Here is a 24,598-nt window from a genome sequence, read left to right as displayed (position 1 = left end):
TCAATAAAACTTCATTACAGACACCTTACAGCTGATTATTGCAGTCTGGGACTATAGTACAGCATTCAGAGAGCTTCACCAGAGGTCAGAGAAGTCTGTCTGTATGGGCACACGCCAGGGCATCGAAGGGAAGCCGCGCCATTCAGAGCAGATTATTCATCGTCACTATTTATTGGCTATGGGTTGTCTAAGTCGAGTGTCCTTAAGTAGGGGACCGTCTGTACTAGGGTTGCTATATTGGGTCTGGTTCAGTTAACAGTTATCTAAAAAAAATTTAAAAAAAAATCTAATTTGTTGTTTTGGGGAAGACTGATTCTTATTAGAAACTGGAATGAAGTCCAAATTCGGTCACAAAGATAACGTGAGATTGCCTTTATGTAGGTATCAGAGGTAATGAAAACAGACATCTCTGGGAGTTATTGTGTTAGGGCACTATCCAGTATAGCCAGGTCCTGCCTCATCGGGGCTGGAGAGGGAAGGGTTCAGGGGGGTATTGAAAGCAAAAGGATATTAAATAATGTTATATATGTAAAAGAATATTTTTAAGAACTTTTGTACAATATTTAAAAACAATAAAGAAAATGAAACTGACAAGAGTCTATGAGGCAGACTGAGTCTTTGGAGAAGGGGAGACCTAGAAGCAGAGACACACAGACATGTATTGTAGAGAGAGAACCCTAATGTTGCTTCTCTTTGTGCAAGTTAGGTGAACTGGATCCCTTCCCAAAAAAACTTTACATAAACATCAGGAAAAAAAAATCTGCACAATACAGCAAAAACCATTAAACTTTCAAATGTATTTTAATATCAGTATTTTTTTCTTTTTAATTCTTGGATGTTTCATCCTAGAGACTTTCAGTTCTGAATTACCGGTAATACACATTTTGTCCTTCAAGTCAAAATGAACAAAAAAAAAAAACAAAAACAAAAAAACAGTATTTTATTATTCCTACAGCAAAGTGAAACCCATATTATCAGAAACGCATCATTTGGAATAGAAGATGGCAGGGAGAAGACTGTACAGCAGGTTGTACTTTGTGAATACAATTTTGGAGGTTTTAGAAAATTTACTCTTGCCACAAGTGATTGTTCTTTTAGGAGGAATGAAAACAAAGAAATTTAAAGATTAAAAAAAAAAAAAAGAAAAAAAAAAGAAAAGGACACCACTTCAACCACAGAGGAAGCGGTTAAAATTTAGCAACCTGCAATGCTTCATGGTTATAGTGGAGAAGGCACTCCCTTATTGTTTTACACTCGCTCCCAAGCCACCATTTTATTGGTTTATATGGAGTCTCATTTCTAGCTTTCTTTACAATAATGTTATATATTGCAATGATGAACATGCAGATTTAGATGCACCCTAATGGGTAAAGCTGGCAAACTGGTAATGGGCCAGTTTCGGACTACCCATGAACTTATTTGCATTCGAAAAATGTAACTTTTTTTGTTTGCGGCCACCAAGCATATTAGGTCCCATGACAGCACAAAGATTTTATTGTGGCAATAAATATTGCATTTATTTATGCCAAAGCAAGAAGTCAGTATAAAATAAGTAGCTTTCCTTTATGCTCTCCCTTCTTGCCTCCATTCCTGGCTTTGGCTCATAAAAGTGCACCCCACATTCTTCAGGTATAAGGCGTGTACGGAAGGTTTAAGTCCCCCAGCTCTTCTGACTAAAGCCTGCCTAAAGCGTTCCTGTAGTACTGATGACTATAGCTCTGTATCACTGGCACTTGCGTTTCTGACCCTGTGCACATGCCATCTCCAACTCTCTGATATAAGGATGGAAAACAATTAAGGACCATAACTAGTGTGGGCTATTGCTTAGAGGCCATAAAGCAAATGATTTCCAGGATATTAATTGATTTACAGTGAGGAGGATGGCGCCTCTACTGTAGGATATATCGGCACTAGGCTATGTTCGCATGCAGAGGGTTAGTTGCAAGTCTGTGACTGAAGTTCAGCATGTCGTATAACTATTCCCAGTACACATTATGTGAAACTATAAATTTGGATTTGAGAGCATGATGCAGATCTTGAATTAGTAGCATATGCAGTTCTAGATTTGTACTGACCAGTCATAGATGTCTCGCAGTTCTATGAAATGGAGGAAATCTGCTGCAAAATCAAAAAATGTGAAACCGTGGCAAAAAACTCTGCTACAAATTCCAGGCCATTCCATAGTGGAAAACATTCAGAGCGAGGCTAGATTTAACGTTTTACTAAACAATGAAAGACAAGCGATAGAAACTAATGTTCTGTACTATAATGCCTATTTTTTTCTTTTTAGACCAAGTGTGATTTTCACACAAGAATCTACAATATTGGAATAGTGGAATATGAATATGAGGTGTAATTTGTGGATTCAAGGGCAGGCTGCATATGTATTAAGACTGCTAAGTTGTACATTTTCTGCTGTGCAATGAAACAAAATCCAAACATTGCGGTAGAACACCCTAAAATTTTTGCTATGTGGAGGTTTAGGAACGTAAGATACAAGATTAGCATGAAAAAGAACAACAGTAAAGGAGAAACACACAAGTTTTAAACGTCATGCAGCAACTGAGGCCCTTTAGATGGGCCCTGCAGTTATAGTTACTGCTATGTGACCGGATCAACTGTTTAAAATAAAGAAAAGCAGCAGACTACATCTGGATGTAAAGAAGGTGTCCTGCTGTTACAAAGTGATTAGACATTGCTAATGCTGATACACAGTAAATCAAAAACGTATGATAGTATTTGCTACTAAGGCATCTAGAATAATTTGGTTTCTGCAAGACAAATATCACTGAAAAAACTAAAACAAAGGTCACATTTTGATCCTCATTCAAATCACAAATCTCCAAGGTGCCGTGTATATGCCAAGAACGGCATTGTACAAAGGGTGTAAACAGGCAAAGTATACACCAGCATAATAGGAAACAAAGGAAAAACCTGAAGAATCAACACCGCAATCATGAGAAAAGCTCTCTAGAAAATGTGACATAATGGAGGCATGAGCAGCCCAGCCAGCACTTCAGCTCTTCCCAAACTGAACCCAGTATCACCTGGACCACCTACCCCTGTTAACAAAATGCAATATAATGGTCTCATGCGGATGAAATCACCGCTAGATGCTGACCGCATATCTACCGAGACCACACATTGCCAGAAACCAAAGATAAACCAACTTCAAACAACTTTTAAAAAAGAAACTGATTTCACTGGAAACCTTGAAAAAAGTTCAGTTTACAATAGAAAAAAGGCTAATTATAAATTGTCCCTAGTAATATGGATTTCACTTTCATAAAAAACTATGATATCTGCTGGATTAACCCTTTAGAGGGGGCTCAACACCTGCACATACAGCAAGCATCCAATGTGTAGCGTTCTCTATCAGTAGGCATCTCAATTGTCTAAGTAGCGAAAGTAGTGAGGAGAATGAGCGATCACCACAACTTCCTAGTGATTTGACTGTAAATAGGTTGTAAAAATGGATGTCTAGGCATGTGCAAGTGATGGGTCCGCTTCAATGGAGAGGTTAAAATTACTAACCTCTGGAAAGAGGCCCTGCGATTCTTATTTATAACAATGGAAAAAAAAAAGCCATGGGGTAGGGGACCCGTCTGGCCATTTTCTTGACTTTAATAAAATGGAGAAAGGGAAACAGAACAGGCTTAAATATCAACAGGGGGCAAGTACAGTTTACTAGGTTCCCACTTCTGAAAATGTATTCAGTAAAAAGTCAATTTCCGCGTATGCGACGGTTGTCAGCTGTATAGAGGATTCAAAAGTCCATGGAGTGGGGAGGGGGACAGCAGTTTATGTCCAAGTTTACAGCCTTGTAGTTTGTTAGAGGTCCTTGCCAAAAAAAATTCAGGCTCTCGCCCAGCATGACTATCAATCCTTCCCAAGTCTGCAACAACTTCAACAATTTCTAGCTCTACCAAGCCAGAAATAAGAAATGTTCCATGAAGAACGTACTACTCTCCATCTAGAGGAAGGGAAGTATTCCAGAGTATCCAAAGAAATGCTCTGCCAACTTTACTGCTGCAATGGAGCAACTTCTTGCTTTTCATTCTCACAGTCAGTTTGACAAGCTGTTGTTTGAAGAACCAGACGTTGAGGCTATTGCAGCGGTGGCAGGGCTACTGGTGGAGACTGACTTTCGGATGTGAGGCAGGAGATAGGGGTCAGATGCCAGCTGATGGACATCTATCCGATCTTCCTTCCTATAGGCAAGACAACGACGGATAAAAGCCTGTGAAAGACAAATGAGGAATTTATTTAAAAAATGTTTTTAAGCACACTCATATAATAGTTTTGGACACTTGGGAGAGGAAGCTTCTCGTGTTCGTACCTTGGCTTCTGGGGTCACCACTGGTTTTGGAGGAAACTGCACTTCTGTAGCTTTCAGGATGGTGTTTTCTTGTAATATGTCTTGCTGAGATTGGTTGTGACCAAAAGGCTTTTTGAAAGTAAAGGAAACAAGAGTCAGCAATTTTGTATTTGTTTCTTTCAATAAATTTAGCAAATTACTCCCAGTTTATTAAATGTATTAAAACAATACAAGTGTATTAGTAAATAATAGTAAGTTTTTGTATGGCTTTAAATACAGAAACCTGAGCTATAATGAATACAATTTGCATGAAAACCCCCACCATAAAAGTATTAGGCATCTGTGTAATATCTATGGTTATTACCTTTCGCCCATAGAGACATTGGTAGAATATTACTCCTACAGACCACACATCCACCTTGTTGGAAATTTTGGGGGGTTCCTTTCCCACCACAAAGCACTCTGGTGGCAGATACCTAAAAAGAAATGGGGGGGAAAAAATGCATGAATACTGTATTAAATTAAGGTGAACATAAACTCCCCCCACTCCCTGAAAGCGAACTCCTACAAGTCAAGTCCTTTTTCCTCGATAGTGGGATTGTCAGCGCTCAGCACACAAAGCCTGTTGTGTCAGAGGTATATCTAAAGGAAACCTGTCCTGACATTTATGCAGTCGTCTCTATAGGCAGTAAAGATGCCAACATGGTGAGATAGAAAACAAACATTTATGACAGGAAAGCTCCAAGCCGCCACTAACAGTCACTCTATATAGTTGGGCCCCATTCACACGACCGTCTGGGGGGACGTATATACAGATATATACGTCACCATAGATGGCAATGGCGGTGTGGCACCATTCCACAGCATACACGAGGAAAAGATAGAACATTCTCTCTTTCCCTGTGTGTGCGGCGCTGTATAATATGGAAGGGAGGGGTGGGGCAGCCAAATCAAAAATCTGCCATATAATCTGTCATTAATGATGAGTCTCATTAATAAAAAAAATTGATATCACCAAGAATGTTTTCCTAAAAGATGACGGCCAAAAAGGGTCGACAACGTGTTTACATTTGAAAGGAACATAAGAATAAGTTGTCTATTATTATGAAAGGACTGTGTGCCTCTTGGGTTGAAACAAGTGTCTATAATAGGTCGTCAAAAACAGTCTGTGCGTTCATGTACATGGGTCCATTGAAATTAATGCTTCAGTGTGTCAACCGCCAAAAACACAACACACACAGCACACAGAAACCCCCCTCCCCCCCAAAAAACAAAAACAAATGTCCTTGTGCATGTGATCATTAATGTCTGCAAGGCTACATTTCCTTTCTCCTTGGCAAGTAGTGATGCCAGTCACTATGTGTACTATAATATGGTTTATGTGCTCCTTTTTATTAAGGAAATGTGCTCATTAGCAAATCAGAACTTGCATAAACAAAACATGAAAAGTTAATTATAAAGCAGAAATATATGTTTGTGTTTTATAAAGCAAGAAGCCAGTACTTTGTCTCTACACTGTTTAACTACTTTAAACAAATTGCAATATTAAATAATAAAAATTACAAAATGTTGAGTCTCCAACTCGAGCAGAAGACCAGTTTTATGAATACTTACCAGTAAGTGCCAGCACCCTGTGAAGTAAGCTCCATGCCATCCACAGAGTTATAGCTGTCATCATCCATTATTTTGGAAAGTCCAAAATCTGTGATTTTTATCTCTCCGCAGGCGGTACCATTAACCAAAAGAATGTTACCTAAAATTTACAACATATAAAACTTCAGAACACATCAATCACAAGGGTTTCACTGTGTATACAATCTGATAAGCCACTTCACAAACTCTAACATTAGACAGTTGTAAAGTTTTAAAGAATATAAAGAGAATGACACAAACATAGGACAGAATAATGCTCACCTGGCTTTAGGTCATAGTGAATGATCGGTGGCTTGATCTCATTCAAGTACTTGAGGGCATTCACGATCTGCATTATGATGGAGCGAGCTTCTTTTTCGGACATAAGCTTGTGTTGCTTCAAGTAGAAGTCAAGATCATTGCCCTCACAGTACTCCAGCACTGTGCAGAACCTGCAAAACATCAAGGTTTAAAGAAAATGTAATTATTACTCTGCAAGGCGAACACCATGCTGACCTTTCAATTTATTTTAAAAAAATTGATCGAACAAAGTAAAGTTTTCCTTGACAAGCTTAACCATCTGTGAAAGTGATATGGGAACCTTGCAGCAATCACCTGCATCAATCAAGATACTACAAATGAATTACACTACGATGTAATGTCTACAGATGAGTGACTAAGGAGATCGGCTACTTACGAGTCCGTGTCCAGAGAGAAATAGTCATATAGCTTTACTATTCTAGGATGATCCAGCTCTTTGTGAATGCGATATTCCCTGCATGCATGTCTAGTAAAAAAATAAACAATTATAATAAGTACATAATGTGGGTAATGCAAAAACAGAATGGAAAAGCCCCTTAAGGGTAAGTTTTTCACGGTTGCCATCTATAAGCCATATTTTTTTCTCGTCCGACGAATGGCTCCTGGCTCCTCCGAAGGATAATTTATGCACACCCCACCACATTCATATATGCACCTAGCTAACCGCATCCGGCACTCTTCTGTCGCGAGATCTTCTGTCTTGCGCAGCTCACAGGTATCCTGTGCTGCTACGCAAGAAATCAAGAGTGCTGGATGACATCAGCTGCCTGGGTAGCTAGGAGTGGTGCATCCGAATGAGGCGGGGGAAGCGGGGCTTGCGCACAAATTAGCCTTCTGAGGAGCCAGGAGGCGCCCGTCGGACGAGACCCTGAGTGCCTCCGGCTCATTTGAATAGATATAAAAATCTTATTCTCTTCATACCACGTGGGCCCTGGAGGAAGCGCAAAGAGGCTCCATCGTGAGCATAAGGTAACGAGAGTGGCATATGGGACAGTCTACCACGGAGAAAATGGTGGTAGATGTTCTAAGTCAAAAATCTGACCATGGTCACACAGGTGAACAACTTGTTATATTACACAGATCTGTGAGACTGCACCCGTGTGACCATAGTAGCTTTCCACAGAATAACAGCAAGCAAAGATCTAGAAAACAGTTAGAAATAGGATTTTATAAATTGTATAACTTTTTAGCGGAAAAATAGTAAAATTATTTTGCTGTTATGGGAAAACCCCTTTAATGGTTCATGACATGGTGCCAAGTTGTTAAAAAGGAAAATCTTCCCTTTAATATATCAGGATTGTGTTTCTAGTGGACATAGAACAGGAGACATTTACTATTTACAGTCAGTGACTGAGAGGTGTATATAAAAATCAAATTTTACAGCAATTTTAGCAGTGTATATCTCGGGAGATTCTACTCTTACATAGGACATCAAAATTGTGACCACAAAGTGAATTTAAAAACATACTAAGTGCAAATAATCAGCTCTGAGGCAGTCCTGAAACAGTTCTTGAAAGCCTCTCCAATCAATTAAACACACTTACTTGTGGTAGTTTTCTTTCTTTTCATCCCTCCAATTTTTATTTAACTGGTGGATTTTCACAGCTACATATCTTTGCTCCGTTAGGTCAAATGCCTGCAGGATAATAAAAATAAACAGACCACAGGGAGAGTTTATTTTACAGATCTAGATATGAACTATAGTTATAATAAATTTTAACTTACACCAAGTAATTATATTCCCTATTACTTTAACTCCTTCAGGACGTAGCCAGTTTATAGCTTATGGCTCAGCCCCATTTTGTGTATTATGACTTTAGATGGTTCTAACTTTTGAACCTTTTTACTTATGAAAGATTGAGAATTTTTTTGTCACATGTTGTACTTCGTTTTAGTGGTAAAGTTTGGGAGAAGTTTTGCATTTGTTTATTAAAAAAAAAAAAAATTTTTTAGAAAATCTGCCAATTTCAAAATTGTGGCAGATCGTTCTACCACCTAAATTAGTTGCTAAATAACGTTTCCCATTTGTCTGCTTTAATTTGAAATGTCTGGATAATTTGAGGTCAAGCAGCTTCCAAATCAAACATCAGTTCTGCGCATTTTCAAAGATTTCAGAATTGACTTTTTTGGGGATCATTACTGTTTGTAATGAAATATGCAATATTAGAAACTTCCTATATATAAATGCATTTTGAAATCTGTACCCCTCAAAGTATCAGAAACAGCTTCTAGGAAGATTGTTAACCCCTTGAGATGTTTAAAGTAATTAAATCAAAATGGAGGCAAAATTTAGAATGGTCAAATTTTGTCGGCAGTTCGTTCATTTAGCCCCAAAATTTACATGTTCACTAAAGATTAACCCCTTACCAACATGTGACGTTATAGTACGTCACATGTCAGGTACATGGAGAGGGCTCACGGGCTGAGCCCTCTCCATAGCCGGCAAGTCTAGCACCAATTGCGGGTGTCAACCGGGTGATCGCGGCGGGTTAAAAAAAAAAAAAAAAAAATGGTGGCAATCCAACACCATGACAGCCTCTGAGTCTTCTGAAGACCCGAGGCAGTCTCATTTTAACCCTTTCATTATAATGTGCGATTTGAACATTGAAGAGGAAAATCCCAATATACTGTAGTATGGCAGTATATAGTAGGATCAATCAGACAACCTAGGATTAAGGTAGCCTCCTTGGGAGGTAATTAATGTACAAAGTAGGAGGTTAAGGTACCCTTGGGAGTCTGAAAAATAGTAAAAATTTTAAAAAAAATGTTTAATTATAATTAAAAAACTAAAAAATTTAAATCACCCCCCCCTTTTCTAACTATTTTCACATAAATTATGATAAAATATTAGTTAACCAAACAACACAAATCCAGACATTTAGAAATACCCAAAATTACACCAGTACATATAACAAAGACCAATGTATGTGACCCTGATAAATCCATACAGCTCACACTGCAAAAAAATGTCCTAATGCCACATGGCAAGTTGTATAACAAAAACTGCAATCAGAAATTATAAATGTAGTAAAGCTATAGAATTCCTCAGCACAGTCATGCGGACATAGGATGGCACAGCCTAAAGAAATGTTCCCATTTTTGTTAGTCCAAGGTACATAGTTACTAATCCACACAATATCCCAAAGGAAATAGTGTTAGAGCAGTGTTATAGTATATGTCTCAAGTCACTGATGCGACTTCCTCAGGGGTCCACTCAGTTTTTTTTTTTCCCCTAGACTCCCTCCTCCCCCGCAATAGATGAAGGGCAACCTTTCAGGGAAAGGACTACAAGGATTAGAGCCAAACAAGCCATCCGATTTTGGAATAGAACCCGGCCTCCCACATGGCAGATAAGAATTCTACCACTATACCACCAATGCCCTGGCACCCCCGAAATAGTCGCATCATTGACACAACGCGTGGGGCATATCCTCACACTTGTCTCATTTCAGTATTTGTTATACAACTTGGCATTGTGCAGTGCGAGTTGTATGGACTTATCAGGGTCACATACATGGGTCTTTGTTATATGTCATGGTGTACTTTTTAGGTGTTTTTAAATGTCTGGATTTGTGTTGTGTGGTTAAAGGGCATCTACCACCAGGATGACGGACTGTATGCAAATGAGCCTGAGGGGCTAGGGCTCCATAGGTGTTAATTGAGCCTGTAGCCCCTCAGGTTCATTTGCATACAGTCTTTCATCCTGGTGGTTGATGTCCTTTAGTATAAAAATGGAATAAACTTTTTTTTGTACATATTTGCCTATACACACTCTTTCGTCTTCTTTTGAAATTGAGAAGTAAAAGGAATAGACACAATAGAGGTGTCTCTGGGGTGGGGGGCGCGGTGCAAAATGGCCACTGCCTAAACTACCAGGAACTGTGGCATAAGTGACGGGCATGCAGCTACACATTCCCCAGGTGTATGTTATGCAAAAATTACTGGGAGACAAAAGCGCATATTAAAAGTAATTATAAAGAATGTTTGCATCACTTGCCTTATACACTTCACTAAAGCCCCCTCTTCCTAGCAGGTGAAGCAGTAGATATCTGTCATTTAGCGTTGGATGGTCTTTGAATCTGTAAACAGTTAAGGCAACACTTACTGTATATATTAAATAGACCTGCAAAGACTTTAAAAGAAAACCAAATGTTTCTGTTATGATCAAAATAAAAATGAAAGTACATAACAATAAACACGTCATATCTACAGAGGGATCAAGCTTCTAGCAGTTTGTTTTTATGCATGTCCTTGCTCAAAAAGTGAGCATAAATGGTAAAAAGAAGAGCCAATCTCACGCCAGTTTTCTAGCGCAAAAGACTTAGTCCCCTACTGGAGTCAAGTGTAGCCAGCCATGCTCCAAATATATAAGGTCTTTGCTACCTCATATACAATAGGATCGCACTGCCTATAAAACTCTAGCCTCCATAAATACCTGCAATTACTACAGAGACTTCTGTGATCTACACACTCACCGGCCACTTTATTAGGTACACCATGCTAGTAACGGGTTGGACCACCTTTTGCCTTCAGAACTGCCTCAATTCTTTGTGCCAAAGATTCAACAAAGTGCTGGAAGCATTCCTCAGAGATTTTGGTCCATATTGAAATGATGGCATCACACAGTTGCCGCAGATTTGTCGGCTGCACATCCATGATGCGAATCTCCCGTTCCACCACATCCCAAAGATGCTCTATTGGATTGAGATCTGGTGACTGTGGAGGCCATTTGAGTACAGTGAACTCATTGTCATGTTCAAGAAACCAGTCTGAGATGATTCCAGCTTTATGACATGGCACATTATCCTGCTGAAAGTAGCCATCAGATGTTGGGTACATTGTGGTCATAAAGGGATGGACATGGTCAGCAACAATACTCAGGTAGGCTGTGGCATTGCAACAATGCTCAATTGGTACCAAGGGGCCCAAAGAGTGCCAAGAAAATATTCCGCACACCATGACACCACCACCAGCCTGAACCGTTGATACAAGGCAGGATGGATCCATGCTTTCATGTTGTTGACGCCAAATTCTGACCCTACCATCCGAATGTCGCAGCAGAAATCGAGACTCATCAGACCAGGCAACGTTTTTCCAATCTTCTACTGTCCAATTTCGATGAGCTTGTGCAAATTGTAGCCTCAGTTTCCTGTTCTTAGCTGAAAGGAGTGGCACCCGGTGTGGTCTTCTGCTGCTGTAGCCCATCTGCCTCAAAGTTCGACGTACTGTGCGTTCAGAGATGCTCTTCTGCCTACCTTGGCTGTAACGGGTGGCGATTTGAGTCACTGTTGCCTTTCTATCAGCTCGAACCAGTCTGCCCATTCTCCTCTGACCTCAACAAGGAATTTCCGCCCACAGAACTGCCGCTCACTGGATGTTTTTTCTTTTTCGGACCATTCTCTGTAAACCCTAGAGATGGTTGTGCGTGAAAATCCCAGTAGATCAGCAGTTTCTGAAATACTCAGACCAGCCCTTCTGGCACCAACAACCATGCCACATTCAAAGGCACTCAAATCACCTTTCTTCCCCATACTGATGCTCGGTTTGAACTGCAGGAGATTGTCTTGACCACGTCTACATGCCTATATGCACTGAGTTGCCGCCATGTGATTGGCTGATTAGAAATTAAGTGTTAACGAGCAGTTGGACAGGTGTACCTAATAAAGTGGCCGGTGAGTGTAGAATCTGCATGACTGGTACTGCTGCTTCACTGGGATCTGGTTTTGGTCTCTATTTCATAGCATGCATTCCTCTCTACACTGGGGACGGTTGTTGGGTGGGTGTTTCTATTAATATTTTTGTGGTATAAAAGTCAAGTATCTTATTTTAAAATAAAAAAAAAAACCTCAATAGTCGGTAAGATTTGGCAGACCCAGGGGTTTTTACAATGCCCATAGCAGTCATTACCTGCTGAGTTCGGTTATGGTGCCTTTGGATAGTGTAAACCATAACATACAGGAACATCATGGTACCTCAAGTGGCTAATCAGGTCTGTTAACCCAATGCAGTAAAAATGTTACAAATCCCATGCTTAACTTGCTGAATTTTCTACACAAATCAAGGACTACACAGTGAAGACATACAAGGACAATATATACTTCACAAAATTTTCAAAATTTAGACTTACTGCGAGTTATCTTCATTATGTATTCGTTTTAACTCCCTAATGTGCAAATTCCTTACTCTTTCAAGACGTTCTAGCTCAGCTTGTATTTCAGCTTCTTCCTGCAAAAAATAAAAGCATTCCAGAGTTAATTTAAAACTTCTATATAAAAAAAAATATCTAAAATATTAAATAAGTTATATAATTTAAAATATATAAACTAATAATTACTAAGCAACTACTTACTTTTTTAAGGTGACCTAGTCGCAGCTTAAAAATCTCTTCCTGTTCATGATACTCTGCTAAAGTTAACCTGTGAGAAAAGAAAAATCCCATTAGAAACCCTTATAACCATATATATGGTGTGTTGTGCTATAATAAGTTTTTTTTTTTTAAAGATCTTTTAAAATTTCTTAAATACATTAATATTCATGTCTTTTGCAAGCTAGATCACACAAACTGTGCCTTCACTTACGTTTCATTTTCTGCACCATTGGTCTTGTTTTTACGTTGCTTCTGCTCATTATTTGCGGGTGGAGTCTGCCCCATAGCAGGTGGCTTCCGCTTTGCCAGCATCTTTCGTTGTCGCTCAATCTCTTCCCTTTGAGAGTTTATTCTTTCCTGCTGCCTAGAACAGAAAAAGCCAATGAGAGACATTGTAAACTATATCATCATGTATTTCTGATCACAGTGAAAGTCATATTGCTGAAAAGTTTGTTGATCTAGAACAGTGATGGCGAACCTTTTAGAGACTGAGTGCCCAAACTTCAACCAAAATCCACTTTTTTTTACCGTGAAGTGCCAACATGGAATTTTATACAGTAACTTAATGCTACCTGTTCTTCCACATCTTGCAATTGTATCGGCCCCCTAAGGCCAACAGTACAGTTGACAAGAGGAGGGCAAATTCAAACTACCATTGTAGCTTCTCTCCATACAGGAAGAATGGTGGGTCCAGCAGGAGGACCTTACAAAGATAATGCACTTCTGTCATCACCTTCTCACTTTTCCCGCAGTTCCAAACAGCCAATAAAGTGTCACTTTAAAATAGTTAGCGCTTAGAGCAGCATCTCTTAAGTTGCCTGGGACTGTAGGAAGATTCAGTGTTTGGTGAACTCTGATGGCCTGAGTGCCCGCAGAATGGGCTCTGAGTGCCACCTCTGGCACCCATGCCATAGGTTCGCCACCCCTGATCTAGAAAGTAAAGCAAGCAGCATTCGCAGGGTTTATAGCATATAGTTAAAGGAATATTCCAGGAATAAGCATAATTCATATTCAAATGGGTCATTAAATTGTAATATGTAATTATTTAAAATTTTGCTACCCTTAGCAGAAAAATGGTCATACACTAATGAAGAATTAAAATGCGAGTAGCCCTTAAATTAGTCCATTGATTTTGAGGAAGAGACACAGGACAGAAGATGGCCGCTGGTCACATGCTCACATCACATGTCTTGCTCCTGCTTGGGCAGGTCATGTGATCATCACCATGTTTGGCTGTAGTCGGTTGGTTGCAGTGCAGTATGGCCAGGTAGTGGCGAGTCATCTCACTGAGGTAATGTGCAGTGATGACAGTTCTACATCATTACTATGGTAACAGAGCAGGAGTCTGTTACTACTATTGTAGTCTTATCACTGGGAGCAGAGCATGAGGAGCCGCTGCTGAGAACTGAAGGATCATGGGAGTTGTAGATGGAGGCCAACTTGGAGATAACTCAGCATACTTTAGAAAGCCCATAAAATTGTGTGAAACTTAAAAGCAAACTATTTAACCTCCCTTTTGTGATTGAATTTATGGGTTTTTGTACCAATTAATACAACAAAACATGAATAACCTTTTAAACTTCCCAAGTTCCCAGAATACTGGGGTGAAGCACTGCCGAAGGTACAGAAAGGGGGGCTGCACTAATATGGCAAAAGGCCCCTTCCATTCTCTGTGAGCATCCTAGGAGTTACACCACTGTGACCATCAACATGCAGCAAATCATTCATCTCAATTCACAAAATTTGTATAAGATGCTAAAGCTATTTGCATACTTGATGAGGTTCTGAAAGGCATAACCATCGGTCCATTGCTCAGTGAAAGAAGCTCCATGACGGACAGTAGTAAAGTGGCCCAAACGCAGCCGATCCTGCATACTTTTGTCTCGACATGCCATCTTTTCTTGTTTTGACTGTAATGAAAAATGAGTTATAGAAAATGTGAGTTTTTACCTAAATTCAGTTAATGAATCTTGGTTCAAAATAAATAAATAAATTTGCGCTTTTTTGGTGACTTTCATGTCACAAGTTTGGGAAACAGAAGAACAGAAATAGAAACATGTATTAAATTAATGCAAGTCAAACCACAGATGATATAAAATTCGGTAAAGACATTTGTTTTAGAGCTGACGTCTTTCTGTTGAATGGGAGGAGAACAAAGTGTGACTTATCTGACACATGATTACAGACAGGATTGTCATAAGATTTCACATCAAACAATATTGGGACTGGAAAAACCTTTTACAAGAACTTAAGGTAGCAATACAGAAAAACTTACCTTCTCTATAAGTAGTTTTTTACTCATTGTAACACATCTGTTTAACCGTTCTTTGTACTTTTCCAGCATTTTCTTTTGCTCATCCATTTGCCGTCGGAGGTCACAATTAACCTAAAATTGACATATAAAAAGAAAAAACTTTAAATTTTTTTTTTCTGGCTATTGTGTTTATGAAGAGACTAAAAATAGCCCTTTGGGCTAGTTTGTATATTTGACTGCACACAACAGAACTCTTCTACTCATGTGTCACTAAAATCCTCCATTTAGACTGTCAGCTCCCTCTCTTCCCTCATGTAGGAGCCTCAGTTCCAAGCAGCAGTAAATCTTCACATCTCACAGCAGACAGCTCAGGCTGATAAAGCTCAATCCTGCAGCTTCCCTCCCACAGCAACGACTCCACTGTGGGTTGGCATTTTGTGCTGTACTGTAAGATATTAGGTCATTTACCAATATACATCTATTAATAGTTCTGCACTGCTTTCTTGATATGCAAAGTGAAGCCTCCTGTCGTTTACCTCATCAGTCAGACATTCCTGTCCATAAAATGGCCCCGATGGAGGATCATGTGATCTCATGAACATGATCTCATCTGCTCATGAACAGTCACCCTGACATGAATACAAGATGAAGGTCCTGGCAGGGCAATTGTTCGTGGACAGATAGAGATCACATGACCCTCCATCTGAGACCATTTTATGGACAGGAATTTCTGGCTGATGAGGTAAACTACAGGAGGCTTCACTTGACATATCAAGAAAGCCGTGGAGAACTATTAATAGATGTATACTGGTAAATTACGTAATACTTCCACAAACATTACAAAAAAAAAAAAAAAAAAAGTCCAAAAAGCAGAGAATTACAAAAGTGAAAAACAGTCACTGTTGGGATCCTCCCATATTTTGCATCTGCTAATAAACCTGCTACTTGATTATTGCATCAAATATGTATGTTTAGTAGCTCAATAGTATTGAGGCTACACTATCCTTACCACCCTTTCATCAGGCTGTTCATAGCACCGTCATTTATGCAGTTATAATTAACAACGGGACAAGTCCTAAGCAATATGTTTTATATTTAAATGCAATGGTGTCTATTAGCATGTAACAAGAGGAAAAAAAAACATGAATCAGAATTAGAAAAAAGAAGCACCTACCCTTAATAAATCATCTATTCTGCCTTCCTTTTTTTCTAGGTCGGAGTTTTTGCTGTTTTCAAGCGCGGATATTTTATCCATTGTGAGGTCAGACTGGAAAAAAAAAAAAAAAAGATTTTGTAAATTATTAAAATTATTTACATTTAGTAGCAATCAAAAATATGAGAAAATATATTTTCTCACCTGTGTTTGTCTGTGCTGGACGGAAATCTGTTTGATAGGGATACAGGAATGCTCTAGATTCACTGGTGTGGAAGAAGGAGGGCTACTTTGACTCTAAAGATAAAAGTAAAAAGCACATTTCAGTTGTAAGTCAGTGTTGTGTAAAAGAGTCAAGAGAGTCTAAAGTGTTCTTCTGACAATGTATACATATCTGGTCGCATATATCATATATATATGCGAGTACAAGTCGAGTTTTCCAGCACAAAATATGTGCTGAAAAACCCTAATTTGGCTTATAGTCGAGTCAAGAAAAAAAACAAAAATGTGCACTCACCTACTGAGGCCCCACCGGCAGGTCCTCTTTCTATCGAAGCTCCTGCACGATGCCAGGGTGCACTCGGACGCAGGCATCGTGACGTCAGCCGTTCGCCGACATTCTAGTGTGTGCGCCACTATCGGCACACACTATGTCAGCAAACAGCTGACCTCATGGTGCCTGCGACAGATCGCACATCGACACTGAACCAGACATCAATGCAATGAAGAGGACCTGCCAAGGCGCATGCAAGTGCACTTTTTGTTTTTTCCTACAGGCTATAAACTGGGGGGAGGGGGGGCACGAGTTGCCTGTCTATATACTGGGAGCAAGGGTCTTCTGGCTATATACTGGGGCCTGAGTTGGCATGCTATATACTAAGCTTATACTCGAGTATAAGGTTTCTCCCAGGTTTTTGTGTTAAAATTAGGGGTCTCTGCTTATACTCAGTTCAGCTTATACTCAAGTATATACAGTAAATCCATAATTGCCCTCGAGAACATTAAACAGATAAGTTTTCCAATTTCAGCAAACCATCTAATGTATATGGGACCTTCTGACTCTCCCCAATATCGATCATTTAAACTTCCCAATAGTTTAGTTCTCATGAGATAAGCCTCTGAAGTTCTACGGTTAGAAGCCCACCTGCTCAAGAGAATAGGGGTCTTATGTTCCCACTTTGATAAGGATAATTCTTAGGATCAATGTGAGTTCCATCTGTCGGAACCTAGTAGAAACTTTCAGATCAACTATTCTGTCAATAGTTAACAAGTTGCGATTCTAGGACTTGAACCTTCCGTTCAAACATTCTTACACTCAAAGTCCAAGTTGTTTCATGGATTTCTACTTAGCTACTCTAACTATCCAACCAGAGGGAGGAAAGATGGTTATAAGTATAGTAAATTTAGAAAATAAAAATAATTACAAACGTCAAAAAGCTGCTACATTGCAAAACTACAAACTATATCAAAATAAAATAACTTTTCTAATACTAACAAATTTCACTTAATCTAGTTTTTACACAACATTAGATGTTTATGTACCGTATATTAGGAATGGGCGATTTTATTTAATGTTTATTAAGTTATCTGGTATTTTATTTTTAAGAAAGGCAAATATAACATTTGGTTATATTTAACCTTGTGGACTGCCAGACTTTTTTTGTCTGGCAGTCCACAAGGTTAAATATAACCAAATGTATTCCCTGAGGCTGCTTTCAAACATGAAGTTGCATCCCACCCATACAATATTAGTAGATAATTTTGCCGGTTGAATGTGTAAAGTAAATGTGTATGTATAACAGCAAAGTGAAAGAAAATGTAAAACTGTATGAATATTTCTATTTTGAATTTTATATAAGCGAACTCCCTTCTGTTACCCATCCATTATGTATAATGGCAAACAGCGTTGCAGCCAGCATTATTATTGACATTAAATATTACAGGCAGTCCCCGGGTTACATACAGGATAGGGTCCGTAGGTTTGTTCTTAAGTTGAATTTGTATGCAAGTCGAAACTGTATGTTTTATAATTTAAGTTCTAGACAAATTTTTTTCTTTTGCCCCAGTGACAATTGGAGTATCAACATTTTTGCTGTAATTGGATCAAGAATTATCAATAAAGCTTCATTACAGACACTTTACAGCTGATCATTGCAGTCTGGGACTATAGTAAAGCATCCAGAGAGCTTCACCAGAGTCTATGAAAAAGATTTTTGTATGGAAGGTATGTAGGGCTCACCCGTTCTGAAGGTTTTCAGGGAGGACTTCTAGTCGAGAAGCACGGATCTCCACGTGACCAGCAAGTATAGAAATCCAGAAGGAAAAACGATCCGGCGCACGAGATAAAAAGTACCTCCAAGTTTTATTGTAAACTCCAAGAAGAGCAATACATAGAAAAACGCACAACAGCACTGCGTCCAGATGGTAGGCTACAGACTCAAGCCTACGCGTTTCGAGCGCTTTACTCGTTTTTTCCTTCTGGATTTCTATACTAGCTTCACCAGAGGTCACAGTGGGCAGAGGGGTCCGTCTGTAACTATGGGTTGTCTGTAAGTTGGGTGTCCTTAAGTAGGGGACCGTCTGTACTTAATTTAGCGATAGACATCACATGGTGGTGTGAATTGACCGTTACTTTTTATACTATCCCATGCTAGCTAGGTTGAGGGAGAAGGACATTATATAATGTCTGTCTGACTAATGTAGCACTATGCCTCCATTTAGTTTGTACATATACATATATATATATAATATGACTTCAAAAAGACCAAAAGGATCATTTGAAATATTGTAATTGTTGATTAGAGTACATTTTTATCAGGTGTCATGCTAAACAACAGACTTTGGGCTCCCAAAATAGGGAGCCTGTTAAAATTTTGGATCCCTCCCATTACTACACTCAATGCTAGTTGCCCGTCCACAAAATTATGAACAAGAAGAAATTTACCGGTAAGGGTAATGGGTTTGATAAGGAATGTTGCGGTGAGGATCTGGCAACCGGTGGAACGCTTCTGCCTGGACTTGTCCCCGGGCCACTTCCCCCAGCAAACTGCATTAAAATAAAGAGACAAGGTGCCTTCAAAAATGAAGTTACTGCATAGCTCTCCGCCAGGTCAATGTAAATAAAGAGAAATTTACTACGCAAAACTAAGTATTTTTGTGTTTTATGGGCCAGGGTTCATAACTGCCATAACCAAGTATACATCACAAATCCTGAAAATGTATCCAACTAGATTCATAATAAATTCTCAAAATAACAGTAATGGTTGAAAATATATTACCTCAAAATAATCACTAATTTTATGTCCTCTAGGAGTGTTCTTCCCTAAATTTCAAAAAAGGAAAAAAAAAATTAAAAACAGACAAAGACAGAAGATTTCTAATGAGGTACACAAAACCGATAACTGTAAAGAAAGAAAATCAATAATAAACCCTTCATATTTACGCATTATATGTATTTTGGAGTAAAAAATAATGAGTTTTGAGCAAAAGTATTAAGGAAAGGAATTAAAGAAAATCTACCATGAGGAATCTACCATCAGAAGTAGATCTGATGGCAAATTCCTCCTGCCGTCTCTGCCCTGATCTCTTATTTAATAATCTTGGAATAAACTTGTTAAATGTATTTTAGTAATATGTACATTAACCGCAGAGGCTACTGGGGCGTGTACTAGTAGTAGTACTGGTCAGTACAACGCCCCCAGTAGCCTCTGCAGTCCTTTAACCAGATGCCCTACCCCAGTAACAGCAGTGTTAAACCCCTAGCTTTATTGTAACATACCAATAAAGCTAGCAAACACTGCACTGCACATAGCCCACCATACGCTGGACCAGAAATGTCTGGTGTATTCAAGAGGGGGCAGTCCGAGGTGCTCCCCTCTCCTTGGCTTCTTTCCGGTAGTAAGCAGTTCCTAGAGGGTTTAATCAGGGTGACAGGGCAGCATACACTGGTACAGACCCCGAATATGCAAAGCAACAGGGAGAACACAGTCAAGCATACTGCTTAAGTATTTGCAGACATCCAAGGTTGCGTAGAGTTTTGCTTGTGCAACATAAACCAATTTTATGAAAACGTCTGTATAATGACGCCATTTTAATGTTGTCTGTCACCAATTCAGGCCTCAGATATGGCAAGCAGTCCATGAAGACACACACATATGTATGTTATATGTTATTTCTTTAACATACCTGGAGGATTAACAGGAAACTTATGAAAATTTTAAGTAAGCTTTATAGCAAAAACATTACCTTGACTTGTTTCATATGGTTCTGCCTTCCTCTTGCGGTTCCTCTGGTCATTCTGTTTTTTCTCTGGAGTCTGCTAAAGAGAGACCTTTTAGAATGACACAGAAATATGCACTTCTGTCCTGCTTTATAAGGGGAAAACGTGCACTCCAGTTCAGGGTTACAAAAATAAGACTGCGGCAAATAGCAAAAGATGTAAATAAGATGGCTTTAAAATGGTTATTTTTCCCCTTACCGCTCATATAGTATCTCTGCGTCCGTAACGACCCGTGGAATAAAAGTAAATTATTGAACCCGTAAAATGAACGCCGTAAAAAACTTAAAAACCTGGCAAAAATTTTTACCTACCTAATCCCACAAAAAATGCAATAAAAAGTGATAAAACATGGAAAGAATTGAGTACAGAAAAGTTCATAAATTTTCAACAATAGGGCATACCAATCCCCAAACACTGGAAAAAGCAAAAAAAAAAAAAAAAAAAAAATGCTGTCACATGGCCCCAATAAGGAAAAAGCTAAAATTTTATAGCCTACAAAAAGGGCCGGTGAGGAAACTAAAATCCTGGCAACTGCAGGGCACTCCTTCCATTCCAAGTAATGGACAAATGTGGGGGGTTTTAAAATCTTATATATTTAAAATTTCATTAAAAACAGTAATTTTCCCGAAAATAGGAAATTCTGAAAATACAGAAAACTGATATTCGATATGTAAGCCACGTGACATCAAAATAAATTATCCAGACATTTCAAAAATTATTAAAAAATGTAAAGTATATATATGGGAAATGTTTTTTTAGCAACTTATTTAGGTGGTAAATCTGCCTGAAAACCCAATGATTTCAAAAATAGCAAATTTAAAAAAAAAAAAAAAACCTAAAAAACACCACTAACAATCTCATAATCGCTTTAAAAATTCTAAAGTTATAACCATATAAAGCAACGCAAGTCAGAATAGAATAAATGGGGCTGAGCCCGAAGCTACAAAATGGCTGCATCCTTAACCCCATCCCGATGATGCCCTTTTTCGTTTTTGCATTTTGATTTTTCACTCCCCACCTTCAAAAATCTATAAAACTTTTTTATTTTTCCATGTACAGAGCTGTGTTATGGCTTATTTTCTGCGTAAGAAATTACTCTCCCCGTGATTATGACATCCATCCGTGATGATGACGGCCATCTTTTTGAAGCCGCCGGCTCAGCCCACGAGCCCTCTCCATGCACCCGCACCCAGCATGTAACGTAGTATTACGTCACATGTCGGTAAGGCGTTAAAGGGGTATTCTCCTCTGGGCATTCACATCCATTCATTCAGCCATGTATAAACATTTCTTCAATTAGATGTTATTAAAAAAAATTTACCTGGGTGAAGATAATTTCTCATAAATGAAGTCTTATGGTCCCTTAGAAACAAGACTGTGTCCTTGGATATGGCCACCTCTACTCGAGGGATTGCACAAAGAAACAAAAAGTTTTTGTATATAAAATGTCCAGGAGCTACTACATTTCATCCTCTGGTAATGAACGCTGAAGCCTGGTGGCCAGGCCGGGATGTCTGGCCACTGCTGTGAGGTGGTCGTATCCAAGGAAGATATTTCGTTTCTAAGGCACAACCTGGCTACATTTATGAAAAATTATCTTCACACAGGAACATTTTTTTTAAATAATATCCTATTAAAGAAATGTTTACCTATTGAAAATGAATTAAATTCAATGTGAATGCCCAGATGGGAATATCCCTTTAAGGGGTTAGAAGACAAAATGCTGAAATGGACAAAAATTGAAATAAAAGGAATACGCTGCTGTATGTTGTAAACCTCATTACCTTTAGGAGAGTTTGTTTTCCCCCCCAATTAGTTTTGCACCAAATGCCGAACTTTTTAATTGTAGGATGTTCAATACAAAGAATTACACCATATCCCTGTGATATCAATAGGAAGAAACTATACATTCACATGCTGCGACTAACTTCCCATTGAGACATATAGTTACATCCTTTTGTGTTAAAGGAAACCTACCAGTTATAATGGCCGGGGTAAGCTGTAAGTACTTTCATTAGTGTTATAAACCGCGGTATCGCGGTTTTAACACTTTTTAAACTCTAGACCAGAACAGGCTTTGGCGCTGCGTGCGCACGATTGTGCGCGCGCCTACATAGGAAATAGCGGAGATGTTGCGCGTGCACAGTCGCACGCAGCGCCGAAGCCTCTCCTGCTCTAAAGTTTAAAAAGTGTTAAAACCACGATACCGCGGTTTATAACACAAACGAAAGTAAGTACCGGCACCAGCTCATCCTGAGCTGGTGCTCGGTACTTACAGCTTACCCCGGCCATTCTAAATGGTAGGTTTCCTTTAAGAGGTCAAGTGTTTTCTCATCAATGGCATTAATCAGTGGAATTACAGCCAGCATACACAAGAAACAGGAGGGGAGCTGCATAACCAGTGGTAATCCCTACATGTAAGGGCCTGTCAGATTATATTTACAGCTTGTCCTTTTGCCTGAAAGGTGGCAAGTAGGAGTAAACATACCCCTATCTAAAAGAAAAAAAGAATGGTAATCACAGTCTACTCCTCTCCATACTGCAAAGGCCACTTATTACTTCACATTGCCATATGTATCATAGGTGATTTGGGTTCCCATCTAACAGAATTCAGAAAATAAATTTAAATGTCCCAAATGCACACAGCAGGTCCCTTTAAATGCATGCATGTACTTCATAACTCCTGGTTAGCATAAACACCCCTACGTTAAACAGAGACTTGTGTGAAGAAGGCTTAAAAATTCTGGGAATTCATGTTAACATAGGACTTCTACAAATATTTAATGCACAAACATCTAAAATAAGCAAATCAACCTCAGTACAAATGTAGCAGAAGGGCATTTATGAGAGGCCATACCTCAAGTTCTTTGTCACTCAGAGAACCCAGGCTACACAGGCTTTGGTTAGAAGACTCACTATTCAACTGTCCCTGCAAAATAAAATAAAAACATGATTTCATCAGTCAACTAATGTCACAGGAAATGCTGTGTTACCTTCTAACATTGTACATTGCTTAATTATGCAATAATGGTCTTTTATGTTAAGATTATAGAGCAACATTTATTTATTCTTACATAATTCACAACTGCAACCTCAAGGTTTCTATATTGAGAAACCAGGCCGAGGGCAACTTTAGTGACCACTGTCTTTTTTTACCAATGGCTAAAAAGCTTTTCTCTAATGTTTCATGCTAAAATTCATCACCAGACAGTTTCCTATAATTTGGCTGCATAACCCAGTGATGACCCCTGTAGTCAGTTAAGTGACATGGAGTTTTATGTGATCAATTTTATAGTTCTAGTGGTCATTCTACAGCCACAGCTAGAAGAGCATATAAAACGAGAATTTTAAGCTTCACACTGAAAGATCAATTACTGCCTACAATCCTACATCTTTCAGAAAACCAGGGACACTACTAAAAAATAAACTTTTCCAGCATTTTCAAACGTGCAGTTGTCGGCTGTACCCCTGTAAAAGTACTTGTTTGCTGTGCGACTGCACCATTTCTGCAACATAAAAGCTGGCAGATTGCTGGAAGCTCATTGATCAATGTAAAGTAGACAGCATCTGCCCAATAAGAGCAAACGTTATGCAATTTAAACAAAGGAGTGGGCCACAACTGGAAACCACACTCTTTGCAGGACATTGACCTGCATGTCAGCCTGTAGCACATTTCAAGATGCACTTAGCAAACGCAGCATTTAAGGACACCTGTCATCAGGTCTGTGTCACTTGTCCTGTCACCTCTACCTGTTGGAGCAGCTCACAAGGATCCCATCCCAGCCTTTATCTAGTCAATTCATACATTAATCATTGTAAAATCATCTTCTCTTTGTTATGTAAATGAGGCTGATCACATGGTCAGAGGCAGTGATGTCACCCCTTCCCCTCTCCTCCCCCTGCTCATGTCTGTGTGTAATGTATAGTAAAGAACTGCTAGTATCTGCGCTCTACCTGCTGACATGCTGCATCCTCCTAATACATATGTGTGAGACAGACATCAGCTACACAAGTGCCTGACATGTTCTGCTATAACATGGCTGCCTGGAGCAGTTGTATCTCTCCTATACACACACACAGGCTGCAGGGGCATAGCCGCCAGCACCAGGAAGCACATCATTATACAGAATCACACCATTATACAGGCTGTCAGTCATGCACTGGGGGTGTGGCTGTGCCTCCCACTCATGAATAAGCTGGACAGCTTGAATATGATAATGACTTATTGGACTCACAGATCATTTGCATACAGCTTTAGGACCGCATTGCTTAAG

The 24,598-nt window shown here is 39.1% G+C and overlaps 1 protein-coding gene across 4 annotated transcripts in view; it reads right to left on the bottom strand.

The window, feature by feature from the left end:
• Nucleotides 1–782: 782 nt before the first annotated feature.
• The window catches only part of TLK2 (tousled like kinase 2), a 36,465-nt gene continuing 12,649 nt past the window's right edge, over nucleotides 783–24,598 (bottom strand). Inside the window, exons 3-21 of one of the 4 annotated variants that reach the window (XM_072111144.1) lie at nucleotides 23,182–23,253; nucleotides 20,291–20,363; nucleotides 19,324–19,367; nucleotides 18,990–19,091; nucleotides 16,250–16,342; nucleotides 16,067–16,159; nucleotides 14,914–15,024; nucleotides 14,412–14,548; nucleotides 12,850–13,002; nucleotides 12,621–12,687; nucleotides 12,399–12,496; nucleotides 10,269–10,350; nucleotides 7,816–7,907; nucleotides 6,648–6,737; nucleotides 6,233–6,402; nucleotides 5,933–6,071; nucleotides 4,683–4,794; nucleotides 4,340–4,447; nucleotides 783–4,240 (exon numbers count right to left, since the gene is read on the bottom strand). In XM_072111144.1, coding sequence (XP_071967245.1) covers nucleotides 4,067–4,240; nucleotides 4,340–4,447; nucleotides 4,683–4,794; nucleotides 5,933–6,071; nucleotides 6,233–6,402; nucleotides 6,648–6,737; nucleotides 7,816–7,907; nucleotides 10,269–10,350; nucleotides 12,399–12,496; nucleotides 12,621–12,687; nucleotides 12,850–13,002; nucleotides 14,412–14,548; nucleotides 14,914–15,024; nucleotides 16,067–16,159; nucleotides 16,250–16,342; nucleotides 18,990–19,091; nucleotides 19,324–19,367; nucleotides 20,291–20,363; nucleotides 23,182–23,253 — 2,010 coding nt within the window. In that variant the 3' untranslated portion in view covers nucleotides 783–4,066. The remainder of the gene's footprint in view (nucleotides 4,241–4,339; nucleotides 4,448–4,682; nucleotides 4,795–5,932; nucleotides 6,072–6,232; nucleotides 6,403–6,647; nucleotides 6,738–7,815; nucleotides 7,908–10,268; nucleotides 10,351–12,398; nucleotides 12,497–12,620; nucleotides 12,688–12,849; nucleotides 13,003–14,411; nucleotides 14,549–14,913; nucleotides 15,025–16,066; nucleotides 16,160–16,249; nucleotides 16,343–18,989; nucleotides 19,092–19,323; nucleotides 19,368–20,290; nucleotides 20,364–23,181; nucleotides 23,254–24,598) is intronic. The other 3 variants (XM_072111145.1, XM_072111147.1, XM_072111148.1) reach the window with 3 other exon arrangements.

This window comes from Engystomops pustulosus, chromosome 6 (genome assembly GCF_040894005.1).
Source record: "Engystomops pustulosus chromosome 6, aEngPut4.maternal, whole genome shotgun sequence".
In the NCBI taxonomy this organism is placed as follows: Eukaryota; Metazoa; Chordata; class Amphibia; order Anura; family Leptodactylidae; genus Engystomops; species Engystomops pustulosus.
The sequence above is the reverse complement of the archived record's forward strand: the minus strand, read 5'-3'. Positions and strand labels throughout refer to the sequence as shown.